This window comes from Stegodyphus dumicola, chromosome 12 (assembly GCF_044657685.1).
Source record: "Stegodyphus dumicola isolate Sdum_Otavi_A_Nest chromosome 12, ASM4465768v1".
In the NCBI taxonomy this organism is placed as follows: Eukaryota; Metazoa; Arthropoda; class Arachnida; order Araneae; family Eresidae; genus Stegodyphus; species Stegodyphus dumicola.
In genome coordinates, this window is record NC_140779.1 from 85,443,362 (window position 1) to 85,458,903 (window position 15,542).

At 32.7% G+C, this 15,542-nt stretch overlaps 1 protein-coding gene across 4 annotated transcripts; it reads left to right on the forward strand.

Annotated features, from left to right (window-relative positions):
* The first annotated feature begins 730 nt into the window (after window positions 1-730).
* On the forward strand, window positions 731-15,249 carry LOC146993710 (uncharacterized). 4 transcript variants are annotated; one of them, XM_085806675.1, is made up of 2 exons: window positions 731-858; window positions 13,953-15,249. In XM_085806675.1, exon 2 carries the CDS (start codon window positions 13,967-13,969, stop codon window positions 14,291-14,293), a length of 327 nt encoding a protein of 108 aa, XP_085662801.1. In that variant the 5' UTR covers window positions 731-858; window positions 13,953-13,966; the 3' UTR covers window positions 14,294-15,249. The 4 variants fall into 4 exon arrangements, with proteins under 4 accessions (XP_085662801.1, XP_085662800.1, XP_085662798.1 ...); XM_085806674.1 differs by lacking the exon at window positions 731-858 and adding an exon at window positions 4,411-4,707 and having other exon boundaries at window positions 13,953-15,248; XM_085806672.1 differs by lacking the exon at window positions 731-858 and adding an exon at window positions 4,426-4,731 and having other exon boundaries at window positions 13,953-15,238.
* Window positions 15,250-15,542: the final 293 nt, after the last annotated feature.

Sequence of the window (15,542 nt, forward strand, 5' to 3'; positions counted from 1 at the left end):
TATTTCCAAGAGCAAGACCTGTTCAAGAAGACACCTCATGAAGCATGTCTCGTGTAAGAAGTGGATCCAGTTACAGAAGCAAATCATGTTGTAGAAATGCATGGGAAGCCTGAAGGTCCCTTTATAAGCTAAGAAAGCTGAACCGTTTCTAATTGATCTCTGCTGTTCGAAAAGTTTGGAACCACAAGTATTGGGAATGACACCTCGACTACGCCGTAGGCATTTGCTGTACAACCAAAGATTAATGCCACTACCTTGAGCTGAAAGCAGAAGAATAAAATATGATAAAAGAAACGAGAGAAATTTTTAACAACCACGCCATATGAAATGGAATTAGGATATCACTTAGAAGAAAAGAAACAAAAGACGAAAAATTGCTATCAAGGAAGAGAAATTTGTTTTGTAGTGGCTCAAAAAATAAAAAAGGAAAGAAAGAAAAACCTCAAAACAAAATGATTAAAAAGGAAAGACTATAAAAAACTAATGTAACAATCTCGTCAAAAAAAAAAAAAAAAAAACTTTGAGTCATGATTCTTCCAATGAATATAAGAAGATCCAGATGAAGATGTGTGCTTACACAGACATTGTTTAAAGAAAGAAAGAAAAACCTTAAAATAAAACGATTATAAACAAAACAGTATGAAGAAGTAATATAACTAAGCTAATCAAAAAAATCTGATTGATGATCCTTCCAATGAAGATGATATAAACTCACATACATTTATTGTTTAGAAAGTAATAATGTATTTTCTAACTTAGAAGAAGAAAGAATGGATCCAAATTGGAAAATGTCATGGCTGTGTCTATGAAAGCTGCAGTGGAGCAGAAAGAGAAGACAATTACTTGACTTTTGAATTTGTAAGTAGCAATTCAAATCATTTTAAAAAGAAAAATTTCTGATGCTTTTCTGCTGAAAATTATTTTTAAAATTTCTTATAAAGTTAATATGTGTACCTAGATTTACTCCATTGTTTGTCTTTAAAAAGATAGGGGAAATAAAATTGCGAAAGTATGATTTTTCAGGAATGATATATTATTCTAAGTTAAACACTGAATATTTAAAATTTAGGTGGAGTAATTGCATCCCAGACTGAACAGTGGTTAGGGGACCTGCGATACCGAAGGGCCCGGATTGGAACCCCGGAGAAGGCATGGATGTAATTGTCTGTCCCTTCATAGGAGGCAAAGGTGGCTCACCTATTAGGTGCTTCTATAATAAAGAGACCACCACCTTAGGAAGGGAAGATACCGACATAGGCAAGTGCCCGCCATAGGAAAAAAGCAATAGGTCAGGTAGTTTAGCTCCAGCCGGCCTTCAAGTTTTAGCTAAAAACAGCTAAGGCCTTCGAGTTTTAGCTGCTTTAACAGGGTTAATAGCCTAGTGCTCTTTATCCTGTTTTCCCAATGGTATTTAAGCGAAAACACACCACTCACAGTCTTGGCATTGTGCTCATTAAATACAGCACAACAATTCATGACGCGATATAAACAGGAAACCTCATCTGGCATTTTGGCACATAAAATTAGTCAAAATCTACATTACTTTCGTATGGACACTCTTATAGTATGTAAAAGCCTGCAATTCATACGTCATTATAAAATTTCATCATTATTATAAATTGTACTTGTATTTAATACAGACGCTACAAATGTAAGAAATAAAGTTAGAAATTTTGCAGTCGATGTATTGTATAACATTAGAAATGTATTTTACGTTTTAATGGAGTGAAATAATTCTTAACTCGGAAATTGATTAACAAATTATTTTAAAAATAAAATAACATTTTTAAATGAGTCAATTGGCTAAGCTGATGAGCAACGTACTTTCATAATATCGATGGTTTGGTTTGGTTTATTAGATTACGGCAAAGCACTCGAGGGCTATCTGCCTTAAGGGAGGGATGCCTTCGTGGAGGACTTTTTAAGGTAAACTAGCTCGTATACACGTTACACATGGGGAAAACCACGAAAACGCCCATGCACATAATATCGAAGATGAGTGAAATAGCTTACACTTTGGCAACTATTTCTAAATCTTTATTTGTTGCAATCGAAAACGACTGATAGAAATAGCATCCATTTGAGGCCTCAAAAGAAAAAAAAATTAAGATTATGTATTCATCTTAATTTAAACATTTAAAAGTTTAGCTTTAGAAGAAATTTATTAAAAAATCAACATTTAAAAGCTTTTTTATACAAAGAGTTTAATATAAAATATTATATAACTTCGAAAACTTCATAAAATGGCTCTTTTTATTTTCCTGATGCATAAGTACATCGTAAAAATTTTTATTGAAACCGAAAATAAAATTAAAATTGGTAGATTTTATTCCAGCATTTCACGTTAAATATTCTTCAAAAATATGAGTATAGGGCTCATGTCATCCTTTTAATGCACCGAAAGGTATCAAAACCTTTCATTTACCCTTCCACTTATCAATGCCCTAGAGCAGCGATCCTCAACCGGTGGTACGCAAAGAAATGAAGTAATTTGAACTATTAAATTAAAAAAAGTCATGAAGAAAAGAAGAATTGATAGAAATTTTCTGTGATTGAACTCTAATTGAAGATTTAAAAAATAACACAATGGTTAACTTTAGGCTGAACTGAAAACGATAATCTAAAAGCATTTCAACTAAAGCTATTAAATTTTTATTTCTTTATTGCACAACTTATTTGTGTGAATACGGGTTTTCTTCCATGTTATATTTGAAAAAAAAAAAAAAAAAAAAAGTACAGAACAAAAGTAAAAGTGTATATTTGGAAAAAAAAGTACAGAACAAAATTAAAAGTGTACCCTAATTTACGGTTAAGGCTAAGTGAAATATGAGCAGACAAATAAAGAAATTGATCTCTCTTAAGCAGGCCCAGACTTCACAATAAATTTTAGAATTAAAAACAAAATTCTGAAAGGTTTCAGATTTTAAATTACGTCCAAAAGGGCGTTTTTTTAACGTTTTGTGTGTTACCTTTATTTATTAAATATCACGTTCTTTGCACTTAAATCATAAAATTCAGTTCAGTAGCAATGTCGCAAAATAATTTTAAAATGAGCATATTTTTAGAAATTCCGATACACAGTTCCGCGCCCGCTGGAAATAAAAAGGTCCCCCCCCCCGCCGTAGAGTGTCGCCATTGTTCGCTTTTAAATCGTTGAGTTTGCTACTCAAAAACTCGTTAAAGTTTTACAAAATATGAAATCTAGGTACTTACGTATTATCGCAACCAGGTTGGCGCTATTTGTAAGTTTGAGTAAAAAAGTATGAATAGAAAGAAAATGTACATTTATTAATTACAGATAATTTTTAATACAGTTTTTTATATTATTTTGTTTTAAAATATAAAATAGCAATTAAACCCTTCCGGTTTCGAATTTGAATAAGTTGCAGAATTATTTTTTCGGCGGAAATCTTTTGGCTATTGCTTTTAGCACTGATTGAAAACCGTATTCGCCATAACCATGTACACGTTGACTTATTTTTACTTAAAAAAACATCCCAGAATTGCACAAAATTGGCATTGCGCACACTCTTGACTTTATCCATGTACACTGCTATTTTCTCATAAATTACAAAAATTTGCATGAAAATGCAGGAAAATTTTGTGAATCTCCACATGCTCTCTTTACAAAACTACGTATAACACGTAGGGTGCCGTAAGTAGGGTCGCCAAATTTGGTAATTTATGCGAATTTTGGCCTGGTTGCGTTAATACGTAAGTACCGAAATCTATAATAAAACAAATTCCAAATTTCAAATTTGGTCTTCCACGTGCCCATATTCGCAGTAGGATTTCTTCATTCAAAATTCGATGGCTCTATGTAGCATTGTTTTATCACAATGCGAGAAATATACATACATTTATGAAGATTTTTCCTTATCTAATTTCTTCAAATATAATGCAGGACTTTAACATTTGGTGGCAACAGTTTGAAAAGTGAAACGAACATTTATAGTGATTCAACACAAAATCTCAAAACGAAAACAATAGTCCTTCAGGGATAAAGCCCCTTTGGAATAAATATTATAACTTAAATTTTGATAATTAAAATGGCAATCAATTTTTAATCTAATATGTTTTATGTGTGAATGTTTAATACAAATAGCCAGCAGGTTATGCAAATGTCAAAATATATTTTTTTTTTAATATTTCTATTGAGAAACTGAAAAATAATCATTGTAAACTGTAGTGGTGGTACTAAAGTTTTTCAATTTTTGTTTAGATTGTTCGCATTAGTCAAAAGGTTGAGAACCGCCGCCCTAGAGCACTTCCTAAGCATCTTTGTTGTTGCTAATATGATTGCTTTAATTTATCTGTCCCTAACCTGTAAACAAAGAGATACTTGCCAGAACTGATTTTTCCCATTAAAACCCGATAAGCGCTTTTCGCAGGACGAAAACAAGAGAGGAAGAGTTCCGCGGAAATGAGAACCTTGCAACCCTAGTACTGAGTTTTGCTACTAGCAAATCAAAGACATCGGTTCGACGAAAAGCATAGTCGCCAATGGATTACTCGTATTTGTCTGTAGAAAATGCTGTAGTTAGAATTAACTCGAGTATCGTTCAGATGGTGTGATTCCTTGTTGAAATATTGTTTACTGGACTTAGCGCTTCATTTAGGTCCCTGTGGACATTCCACTGATTTCGCTACTAACATAGTGTCTTCTGTTTGCCATTTCGGGATAGATGAACAAAAATTAAAAGGATTGTAAGCTGTGAAGTTGATATAAAGGTTTTTTTTTTTGTTTTTTTGTTTAGCTGCATATGTTTTTTTCAGTGCCTGTGTATATGTATTTGTAAAATATGTTTTTTGAATATGTAAATTACGCATATTTAAATTTCTTAAATAAGACATAATATTTTGTTAGAAAATATTTTGTTGTGGATAAAATAGTGGAAGTAATATTTTAAACCTTTTTTAAATAAATTTACCATTCATTTGAGATTCTAAAAAATCTCTGTATAAGATAAAGATTAATACAAGATCTGAAATACTCAATCAGCTCAATGTGAGACTTCATAGCCCTTTTATCATTAACTTAAGCTATCTTAGCAAAAAGCGATCACATATTTATTACTATTATAGACTGCATTTTTGGTAAGAAAATACCATACTTATAAATTAATTTATTATAACTAATGAACAAAATGATATTTACAAAATTTTGGCCTGTTTTGCTTTGTATATTTATTGATAGTTAATTCAGATAAAACTGTATTTTCAAGATATATTCTTTTTACATAAAATTACTTTGCAAAAGTGTTTTCGCGTCAGCTCATTTATTAACGCTTAATGTTTCCTTATAAACATTTAAAACTTTCGTCAGCGGCGGATTAAGAACGCAAAACGATGACAGTTTTACCCAGTGCAAATCCCAGTGGTTGGGCTGGATAAGGTAATTTAAATGTCAAAATATGCCAAAAAGAAATCATTTTAAAATTCAGTATTCCTGTAACTCATTTATGATTCTGAAATATTGTTTCGTATTTCAATAGCTTTCACACTGTATTTACAGATTTTATGTTTCAAATACTACCATTTTCTAAATAAAATGTTTCTTCCTCTTGATATAAAGTTTTAATATGTGTATTCTAGGTAGCATTATTGATAAACAAATTACGTTACCATTTTAACCACTTTTTTTCAAATTATAAAATAATATGCAATTAAAATTCCCAATTAAAACAATATTATATTTTATTAGAATGAAATTATATTATTTATTAAATGACATTTTGGTACTTTCTGATTATCTGCATCTCACAGGAAAAGTAGCCAACTTTGCCGAAACTCTATTGGGTAGCTATTTTTTACGGTTTATGGGTACTCTTCATGTGCAGGTACACGGCTCTTCTTTATTATTTTTCATTCAACTGTCCCATTACGATTCTCTCTTTGCCCCTCCCCAAAAAAAAGTAGACTTGGGAAGACACGAAATCAGCGAAATGTTCCTTCACGTGTACTAAAGCTCTGTGATACTTGCATGTGTGGATTAGCTGGTGTTGTGTGTACACTCGAAAACACGGCACTTCCACCGAATGCTGAAACTGGATTTTCAATAGCAAGAAATGCCGAGCATTGTTCTGAGAGATGACTTTTAATATGAAAGTAGCCAACAGATAACAACGTCAGCTAATATTCTCTTCAAATGCTTTATATTTCCATTCCTGCACCAGCATACGAGTAGTAAATAAGTAGTAAGTAGTAGTAAACGAGTAGTAAATAAAGTAGTAGTACGAGTAGTAAATAAGTAGTAAATAAAGTAGAACTATGTTATTAGGCTGGGTAATTAAGACTATGGAAAGGCACTCGAAGGCTATCTGCGTAAGGGAAGAGATGGCTTCATGGAGGACTTTTAGGGAATATTTGCTGGCATTCACTTGGCAAAAACCACGAAAACATTCATGCAGCCAGCCCGGGGATTGTAACTCGGGTTTAGTTACCAATCTACAGGGATTTTACAGTACGGCAATAAATAAAGTACCATTAGTATCACAGATCAGATACTCTTCTGTTATCGGGACCGAATTTAGAAATGCATGGAAATATGTGTTCATGTATGCATGTAAATTGTATATATATGCGTATATGTACATACACACACCTACTCACAGACATGCACACGTGTTATACACGCATGCATTTCTGAATCCGGTCCCGATAACCCTGGCGCATGTATCTTTTTAACATGCGGCGGCGGTAAAGTTGCTGAACACTGGTAATTCGGTCCGAGGTTCGAATCCCGCGAACGGGCTGGCTGCATGGGCGTTTTCGTGGTTTTTTCCATGTGTAACGTGTATACGAGCCAGTTCCCCTCAGAAAGTCCTCCACGAAGGCATCCCTCCCTTTAGGCAGATAGCCCTAGTGTGCTTTGCCATAATTAAACCAAACCAAACCAAACCAAACTTTTTAACATGCGCTAAGTATTTAAGATCCAATTTGGTGATTCATAAGCAGCAGGCAGAAACGAATTGGCTGTGCTACTAGTGTTCTGCAAATCACGTATGGCTAATACTGAAGCTAAAGATTTCCTAAATTACATCTTATTTTTTAATGCGAAGTAATTGAAAAAATGTATACTAAAGCTAAAAGACCAATTAAACGGAACAAAACTGGAGAAAGCAACTCATCTCGTAAGGATTCTTCCATAAATAGGAACGCGACGTTATCACGCGACGTCTCGGGGTTAGGAGTAGTCATCGGAACAGCTGCTTCAACAATCACTAATGCAGAACGTGCTTGTTTCCTGGGCACGTTCTGACTTATGATGTCCGGTTGCCTTAACATTAAAGATAGGACAGCATCTGGAAAGGTAGCTCGAGCTGAGTGATAACGTGTTTATAAATGAAACTGGATCCTCAATCGGATTTTTAGTTAAAATTGCCTGAGTGTTAATTTCATCATTTATGAATTTCAACCACTGTATGAAAAAATACCATTCAGTAAAAAGAAATGCGAATTTAATCATTACAGCAAAAATGAATATTTCTATTCTGGATGACAATATTTAACACTAAAAACGAATTATATGGATATTTTGTTTAAAATGTTTATAATGTTTACTTAAGCTACAGCTACTTCAAACGGACTTAATTAAAGTTTAAAATATGGTAAGTACAATATAAACCAGTTCTTATTCTATAATTGAAGATATTAATCATAATAAGATTTTAATAAATTAATTATACTGATTAGCATTAATTATGTTATAAAGTAAATGAGAAATTTTAAATAGCCGATGTATTAAAAAATATAACTCTCAGTTTTAAACCTTATTTTATGCGTATTAATTTTGCTATTTGTGTACATACATTTCAACTTATGTATAACATAACATGTATAACTAGGTAATACGGATGAAAAATGTAACTAGGGTAATACGGTTGAAAAATTTCACTATTAACTCAAAATCGCAATTAATCCAAAGGTAATTTAAAAAAGTACTGGAAAGAGGAGCAACCTACTTTATAATAAGAATTTTCTTAATAATTTACCTATATTTTCAAGAAGTACAATCTAAAGAACAAGTATATTTTATGGCATAAATTAAATCAGCATTAAAAGTAAAATAAGCTACAAATAACAGAAAATAAATGCTACTAAGGAAAAGTACAACTCTCAAATACTGTAACATTGTCTGGCATCCTACACAAATTTTGTTTCCTTTTGTGTATTTTCCGTAGACAGTTTTGCTTTACTCTGATAGTTTGTGATAATAATTTGTCCATCATTCCTCAAGAAACAAAATTAACATTCTCTGTATAGGACTCGGTTAACCCGTTTGTAGAGAATGCGGAGTTGACTGCATCCACGTGACTACTAATTATGATAATCTTTAAATTACATCATCATAATTAGTGACTACTAATTATGATAATCTTTAAATTACATGATGATGATGAACGAAATAAAATCATTAAAGCCAACTGAAGTTTGAAAACATCTCTGATTTGAATCTGGGCGTGAAATATAACTTTATGGCTGAAACCCTAACCGTATGTAAAGCTTCATGGGGAAAAAAGGAACTTCAAGTCAATGAAGGTGAAACTGTATGATCATTCTGTATAGCAGTTGAATTTTACTGTTAAGAGGTAAAATAATTTTCTTCACATATAGGTGTATTTCATACGATATCTGAATTAGGATTTGGACATATGTCAGGATTTAATTTAATTTAAATAATTAAAAAATGTTAAAAAATACTTATTCTAACTATTAACTTAAGTTGAAATGTATTTCAGCTATATAGTAGTAAATAATGCTAAGAATTTATTGGAGAGCTTCTTAAAACCATGTTTTCTTTGAAGAACAGGATTTACGTAGAATAAAAAATATTGATATAAAGTAATGAACCGTACTTATAATCTTATATCAGTTATTAAATCATTCTTATTTTATCCTAAAGCGAAAAGCTCACCAGCGACCGAGGGGGTAAGACGGATGAAAGCTGGTAGTTTGACCCGGGCTCAAATCTCGTGAGGCTGACAGCATGGTTGTTTTGGTAATTTTCTCCATGTGTAAAGTGATAAAACGCTATTTTCCTTAATTCCTCCACAAAGGCATCTTTCCTTTTAGGCAGACAGCGTTAGGTTACTTTACCCTGATCTAATAAATCCAACCCAATTTTAGAACTACAGTTAGTCACAAAGTCTGCGTAGAGACTAAATTTTAAATTAAAAAAACATTTAAAGCATAGAAAAATGTATTTTAATCATTTGATTTTTTTCTTCTATTAGCTAAAATTGTAAGCTTAAATAAAAAGTAAATAATATCAGTGTAATACTTTTTACATTTTTTCAAAAATATATTTTGTCAAAAAAACTCAGAAATTCCCTAAGTCTAAATAAGTCTGCGTACACTTTAAAAAAAAGCAAAATATAAGTTTTTTACATTACTTCAATACTTTGTAGGATATCCTTTTTTCTTCAAAACAGCTTGCAGACGTCTGGGCATTGACTGAACTAGTTTTTCAGTGTCATCCGACGTAAATTTCGCCCATTCTTCCTGCAATTTACTAATTAGCTCATTTCGCGACGTAATATTGTGTTTTCGAATTCGTTTCTACAATTTTGCCCACAAATGTTCAATTGGATTGAGGTCTGGTGACTGTGGAGGAGTACGCAACTGGAGTGTGATAGAGGAGATATTCCTTCACAATTTTAGCTGTATGTTTCGGGTCGTTGTCTTGGTGGAAAATAAAGGTATTAGAAAGGTTTAAATTTCAGGCACTGTCTCGTAGATTTTTCTTCAGAATATCCAGATAAACATACTTATCCATGTCATTATCAATAATGTGAACGTTTCCAATTCCTTTCGACGACATACAACCCCAACCATCACACCGCCAGCTCCATGTTTGACAGTTGGATTTAAATTTCTCAGATTCAGTTCTGTTCCTGGTTTTCTCCATACAATAGGGTAGCCATTAACTTTAAATATTGTAAATAAACTTTCATCTTACCAAATTACATTGTTCCAGAAGTCCTGCGAAGAGTTTAAATATGTTTTGGCAAAAGCAATTATTTTCTTTCTATTTGTCTCGGAAATGTATGGCTTAGACCTAGGTTTGCGTCCATGATAATCGGCCTTTCGCAGCACTTTTCGTACACTTTTGGGAGAAATTTCCTTGTTGGTAGTTAAAAAAATTCTTTTGCAATGCTTGCAGCAGAAAATTTAGTATTTTGTTTAATTCGTAAACGAATGTTTCTTTCTTCTCTCTGCATTAGCTTCTTCGGTCTCCCACATCTTGGTTTTACAGCAAGACTATCAGTGTCAAGATAGTTTTGAATAACTCTTTGCACACTAGAAAATCGTTTTACCAATATAACGAAGAGTTTTACTTTCATCTCTCAATTTGATAGTTAGTTGTCTTGTAACTAAAGGAATTTCTTTATTGGCTGTCATTTTTGTCAAAGAAAATAGAAATAACAACTTCCAATCAACGTGAAATTTGCTTCGGAAGTCAATGAGCTTGAAAGTGTAACCTTCTTTGCATTCTCAAGTTTGAAGTTTAAAAGTTAGATAAGAAATCCCTCGCCTCCTTCGCGTTGTACGCAAACTTTATTGGCTTTGATTTCTGGCCACTTATCTTTTAAAAATTAGTGTGCATAAATTATTAGATATGAAAATATTACAGTTAACTAATTTCAAAGTGCCTTATTGAAACTAAATATTTAAAAAATAAAACTTTAAGAAACTACCCTTTTCGCACCTTAAAATTTGGATTTGATATTACTTTTCTTGATGTACGCAGACTTTATTGACTAACTATATCTGTTTATGATAAAACTCTACGAACTATCTATTTATGATATGTCTTCTATATCTTTACAATAAAGATAATTTTAATTAAACATTCGCTTCAATGTGGTAGGCAAGGAATTATTTTTTAATGCTTCCATTACCTTTTTAAATGCTGCGTAGCGTATTTCAAGAGTGTACAGGCATGTCAGAGCAGCTAAATTTGCGGTGAATCTTCGGGTTATGGTAACTTGGCGAAACTTTGGCAACCCTGCTACAGCAACCTGTTAGTTTTTCTTTCTTTTTTTTTTTTTTGGACGCCATTTTGTTTTCACGAAGTAAAGGCTTTTTTTTTTTTTTTTTACTCAACATTTTTTCCAACAATCTGCTAGCCGAATTGCGCTCCTGATAGAACTTTTATGGAACACAAGTGCTTACTCATGAAGAAGATTAGGTGCGAAATTGGGAGAAATTATAGAATCGGCCACTGCTTGCCGCGTTTTTAAGGATTGCATATACACGGTATCCATACGGACTCCTAAACATACATAAATATACACGGTCTCCTAAACGCAAAGCTGCTGGTTACAGTCCCCTCCCCATTAGTGGATACTGTGGGAAGACGGTGTATAGGACGTGCTTGAGCAGTTTATCTCAGTATTTCACTCTTATTGTACTCGCTGTCCACTTAACGCCCATTTAAGAACACAAATTTTTCTTCCTGGAAGGATAACTAACTGAAGCATCGGTATCAATACATTACAGATACAATGGCATGGCGAGAAATTTAGACGTTCCTAAACAAACTCCCCAAAATTTATTGCTTTTCTTAAAGGAAAAGATTTCCTCATGTGAGTGAAGGCACTTTACTTGAACGTCTCATGTTCTCATGAGTTCGTATTTCTAGGGAATCAAAGTATATTACAAAGTCTGCTTATTGTTAAACTAAAACGTCAGGAATTCTAAATTTTTTTTCCTTTAAATAAGTGGTAATAAATTGTGGTTCAGTTTTGTAAAGGGAAGTACCGGAGCTCATCTTATTTAGGGCTCCGGTGCGCTCCGGCTAAAATTGTAATTTATCTTGATTGAGAATTGTAATTTATCTTGATTGAGAATTGTAATTTATCTTCTATTGAGAATTGTAATTTATCTTCTATTGAGAAGCACCGGAGCCGGGCTCCGGCGCAGAGTTTACCTTACTTACTTTACCTACCCTATTGTATTAAGCGACCCAAATCATACAGACCAGGGGTGGCCAAACTTCATGTCAGTAAGAACCATATGTTGGAATTTGAGAGAAGCAACTCGATTTTCCAGAAGCCACAAGTTCATATTTACATAATTTCAAAAGTAGTGAAACAGGTTTCAAATGAAAAGAAATGTTTCATTCTAAACTGTCATTCACTGACAGTTTGCCTTCAGCATGTGATGATGTATCGAAGACACCACGAAATTTTCTGGTGTATTTTACTATAGTTACAACTTGATATTAAGAGAACTATTTTTCAGTTTTTTAATTCTCCAGTTCTTCCGCGATATCTTCTTGTAAATGCTGATCGATCACAACTTTGAGATGCTCATAAAACTTCGGATCCTTCCTAAATCTGCGTAACGGCGACTCAAATCGTTTTCCTGCTTCATCAAAATTATCCATTAATTCCCTTATATGTTCGTTCCACGGTAAGCAAGCCATATAAATCATTTGTTGCCATCAAATTTTACAGGTTTTCGAAATATTATAAAAACGTAACATCGTCTTTTAAACTGTCTCTGCCATAAAATTTATTAGAAATTCCCAAAGCTGCCAATTCCCATAAATTTCCCATCAATTTGGACTTCGAATCAACTTCTAAATTATTTTAAACTTGTATCAAATTCGGTATGATATTGTTTCTGATGCATTACATGCATTTTCTTTTCCGCTCACAGATCACCCTAATTTAATCTCTAACGCTAATAATAGGACCACCAGTGGCCGTGTGGAAAAGTAGCTCGGTGCGTGGTTCGAATCCCACCAAACAGACCGACTGCACGGGCGCTTTCGTGGGTTTTTCCCATGTAACTTATATACGAGTCAGTGTCTCCTAGAAAGTCCTCCACGAAGGCATCCCTGCTCTTAGGCAAATAGCCCTCAAGTACTTTGCGGTAAAAAAATAAACCAAACCGCTACTAACGAATCACAAAGTCGATAGACCTTTCCTATAAAGCATCCATAAGCAAAACTAACTTTTGAAGATTTTGTTTATAGAACTGTTTGATTGAATTACTTCAATATATTTCTTAAATTTTAATTTACATTTACTTTTATGCTTTTGAATAACATTACCAAGTTTCTTAATGAAAATAAATTAAATGAAATAATTAGTGTTTGGACAGTTGTCGATTTAAGCTTAATTACTTTGTAAAAAGAAACGAAATAAATTACTTTCTTTTACACATTGAGTAGTTTTAGTTTACTATATTTCATACATATATTTTACTTGCATACGAGCCATGATAGGCTCCCCCCCCCTTGTACAGATTATTGTCAAAAGACGTTTTGTCTTTTTTTCCTTCTAGTTACAAGCATCACAACCAATGTGTAAAAGTGCAAAGTAAAAACAGATTATTAACTTAAGACCTGACAGTTAAAGTTATCTGGTAAATATTTAAAGGCAGATTAAGCGGATCGAAATCGACAGATTTTGTAATGGAATATGTGTGCAGAAAAAGCGTGCCACTGTTGAGCAGCAGGTAAAAGCATTCTACTGGATAAATCGTCATTTCTCGAGCAAATTTTAATCGTTATGCATCACTACACGATACGAAAGATTGTCGATCTGCATTTTATGTATGGAGCTGTGGAAATGGACTAACTGCTCAAAAGAGGTACTTGAGGATCATTCTCTGTACCTTTTATAAGTATGTTCCGTACTGTCCGCAGCCCCATAGATAAAATGCACATCAGCGAGCTCCACTATCGTGTAGCAATGTAGCACAAACTCGAAACCGCACAAGGAATGATCATTTACGTCAGAAGCCACTTTTATCTACCCTTCAGCGCTGCATTGTACCACCTCAGTGTGCTATTTCTGCCCATGCATTTCAACAGCAATCTGCTTATTCGGGTTCCCACATATTTTTATTAGTTGTTTTTAAATTGTGATGTATATATTCAAATTTCTTCCTGCTAAAACTGCAATTTTATTTAAAACATGTTTTTCTGTTTCTAGGATGCAAGTCGATTATGGAATCTTATCCATTGGTGTTCAGTGGCTTTCTTTTCACTGCTGGAGGACTAATTCTGACTTCTGTTGGCGTATACGAATCTGTCAAAATAAGTACTTCCATTCTGACAGAGGTAGCAGCAGGACTATTGACCCTCATTTTAGGAGTGAGCTTAATGTGTAAAGGTATAAAGAAGATGACTGAGGAAGAAGAAATGTATACTGAACAAGACAGGGATTCGCCATTTTATTATGAATTAGAACCAACTGCTATGAAAAGAGAATTGCCACCTCTTCCTAGAGATATTGGTCGGCATTACGATCCTACGGTTTTAGATAGGGTATAGTTACCTTATTCAACGTTTATCTCTTCCATGAGGGCTGAAATATTTGATGCGTCTTTTTTGAATGCTTGAAAATTCAAAATTATGCCCAATGACTTCAGAAAAGAGAAAAAAAAAAATTAAAATTTATATTCACGCACAAAATAAGATTTATTATTCATGAGGATTTTCCATGTATCAATGAAAGTAAAAAGACTGGTTCACTATGAACGTCAGTGATGACCTATTTGCTATGCAAATGTTAAAAAGCTGAACTTTATGATGACTTCTCGTTTACTATGTAAATAACTCATAGTCTGTGCCATAATTGCTGTCTCAAATTTTATAATCAATTTATGCTTTTTACAAGTAATTTTTTAAATATTTATTAAAAAAGCCAAATCTTTTAATTAAAGGTTAAAAAGTGTTTTAACGCTTTTCGAAAGCTGAAGTTTGGATTTTGGATTGCATTGTGCATTATAAATTGCCGAGAAGTTTTGCATGACATGTTTGTCTTTCAAATAAGAGTTGTACATATGAAGATTTTTAACGTTTTCACTTTTCTTTCATTATTTCGAATCTTCCTTTAATAAAGATTCGTTGTTGTATTATATTTCAAGTATAATTAATTAATTTATTGTGAGGGCAATAAAACTGATATTTATTTAACAAATGTTGTAAGCTTAAATTACATTGCAGTCCAAAAATTCTGCCAATTTAAAACTTTAGTAATAATATGGGGAAATTAAAAAGGAGTTGAGACGATTTTCTTTTACTACTTTTTTAATATGCATATGTACTCAATTTTAGCGGCAATTGCTAAAGATTAACTTATTTTTTACTTTTGTGACAGTACGTTATACAAAGGAAAATCGAGAAGAAATTCTGAGAAGCACTTACTGAAGATTCTTTTTTGTAGGAAATAATTCACTGTTTAACGATAAATAAGAAAGTAAATATAAGTCTTGATAAAGTTAAATACTATTTTTTTCAAGAACATGCCCATTTATAAAATTTAAATATGTTAAGAAATGCAACCTTAATGTTATTTAAATTCATTATGGATAATTATAAATTCGTAATTTGATACTTAAATTTTGTCGTAATTTTTGCCTAAAGAATTACTCAAGCAGACTGTATTTCATAATTGACGTATACATGCATGCGAAGAGAAAATTCGAAATTATTATCATTAGTAGAATTTTTATAAAGATTAAACAAGAGTTAACGGTTTTACATTGCAAATGTTATGCCTACAATGTTCTCAATAGAT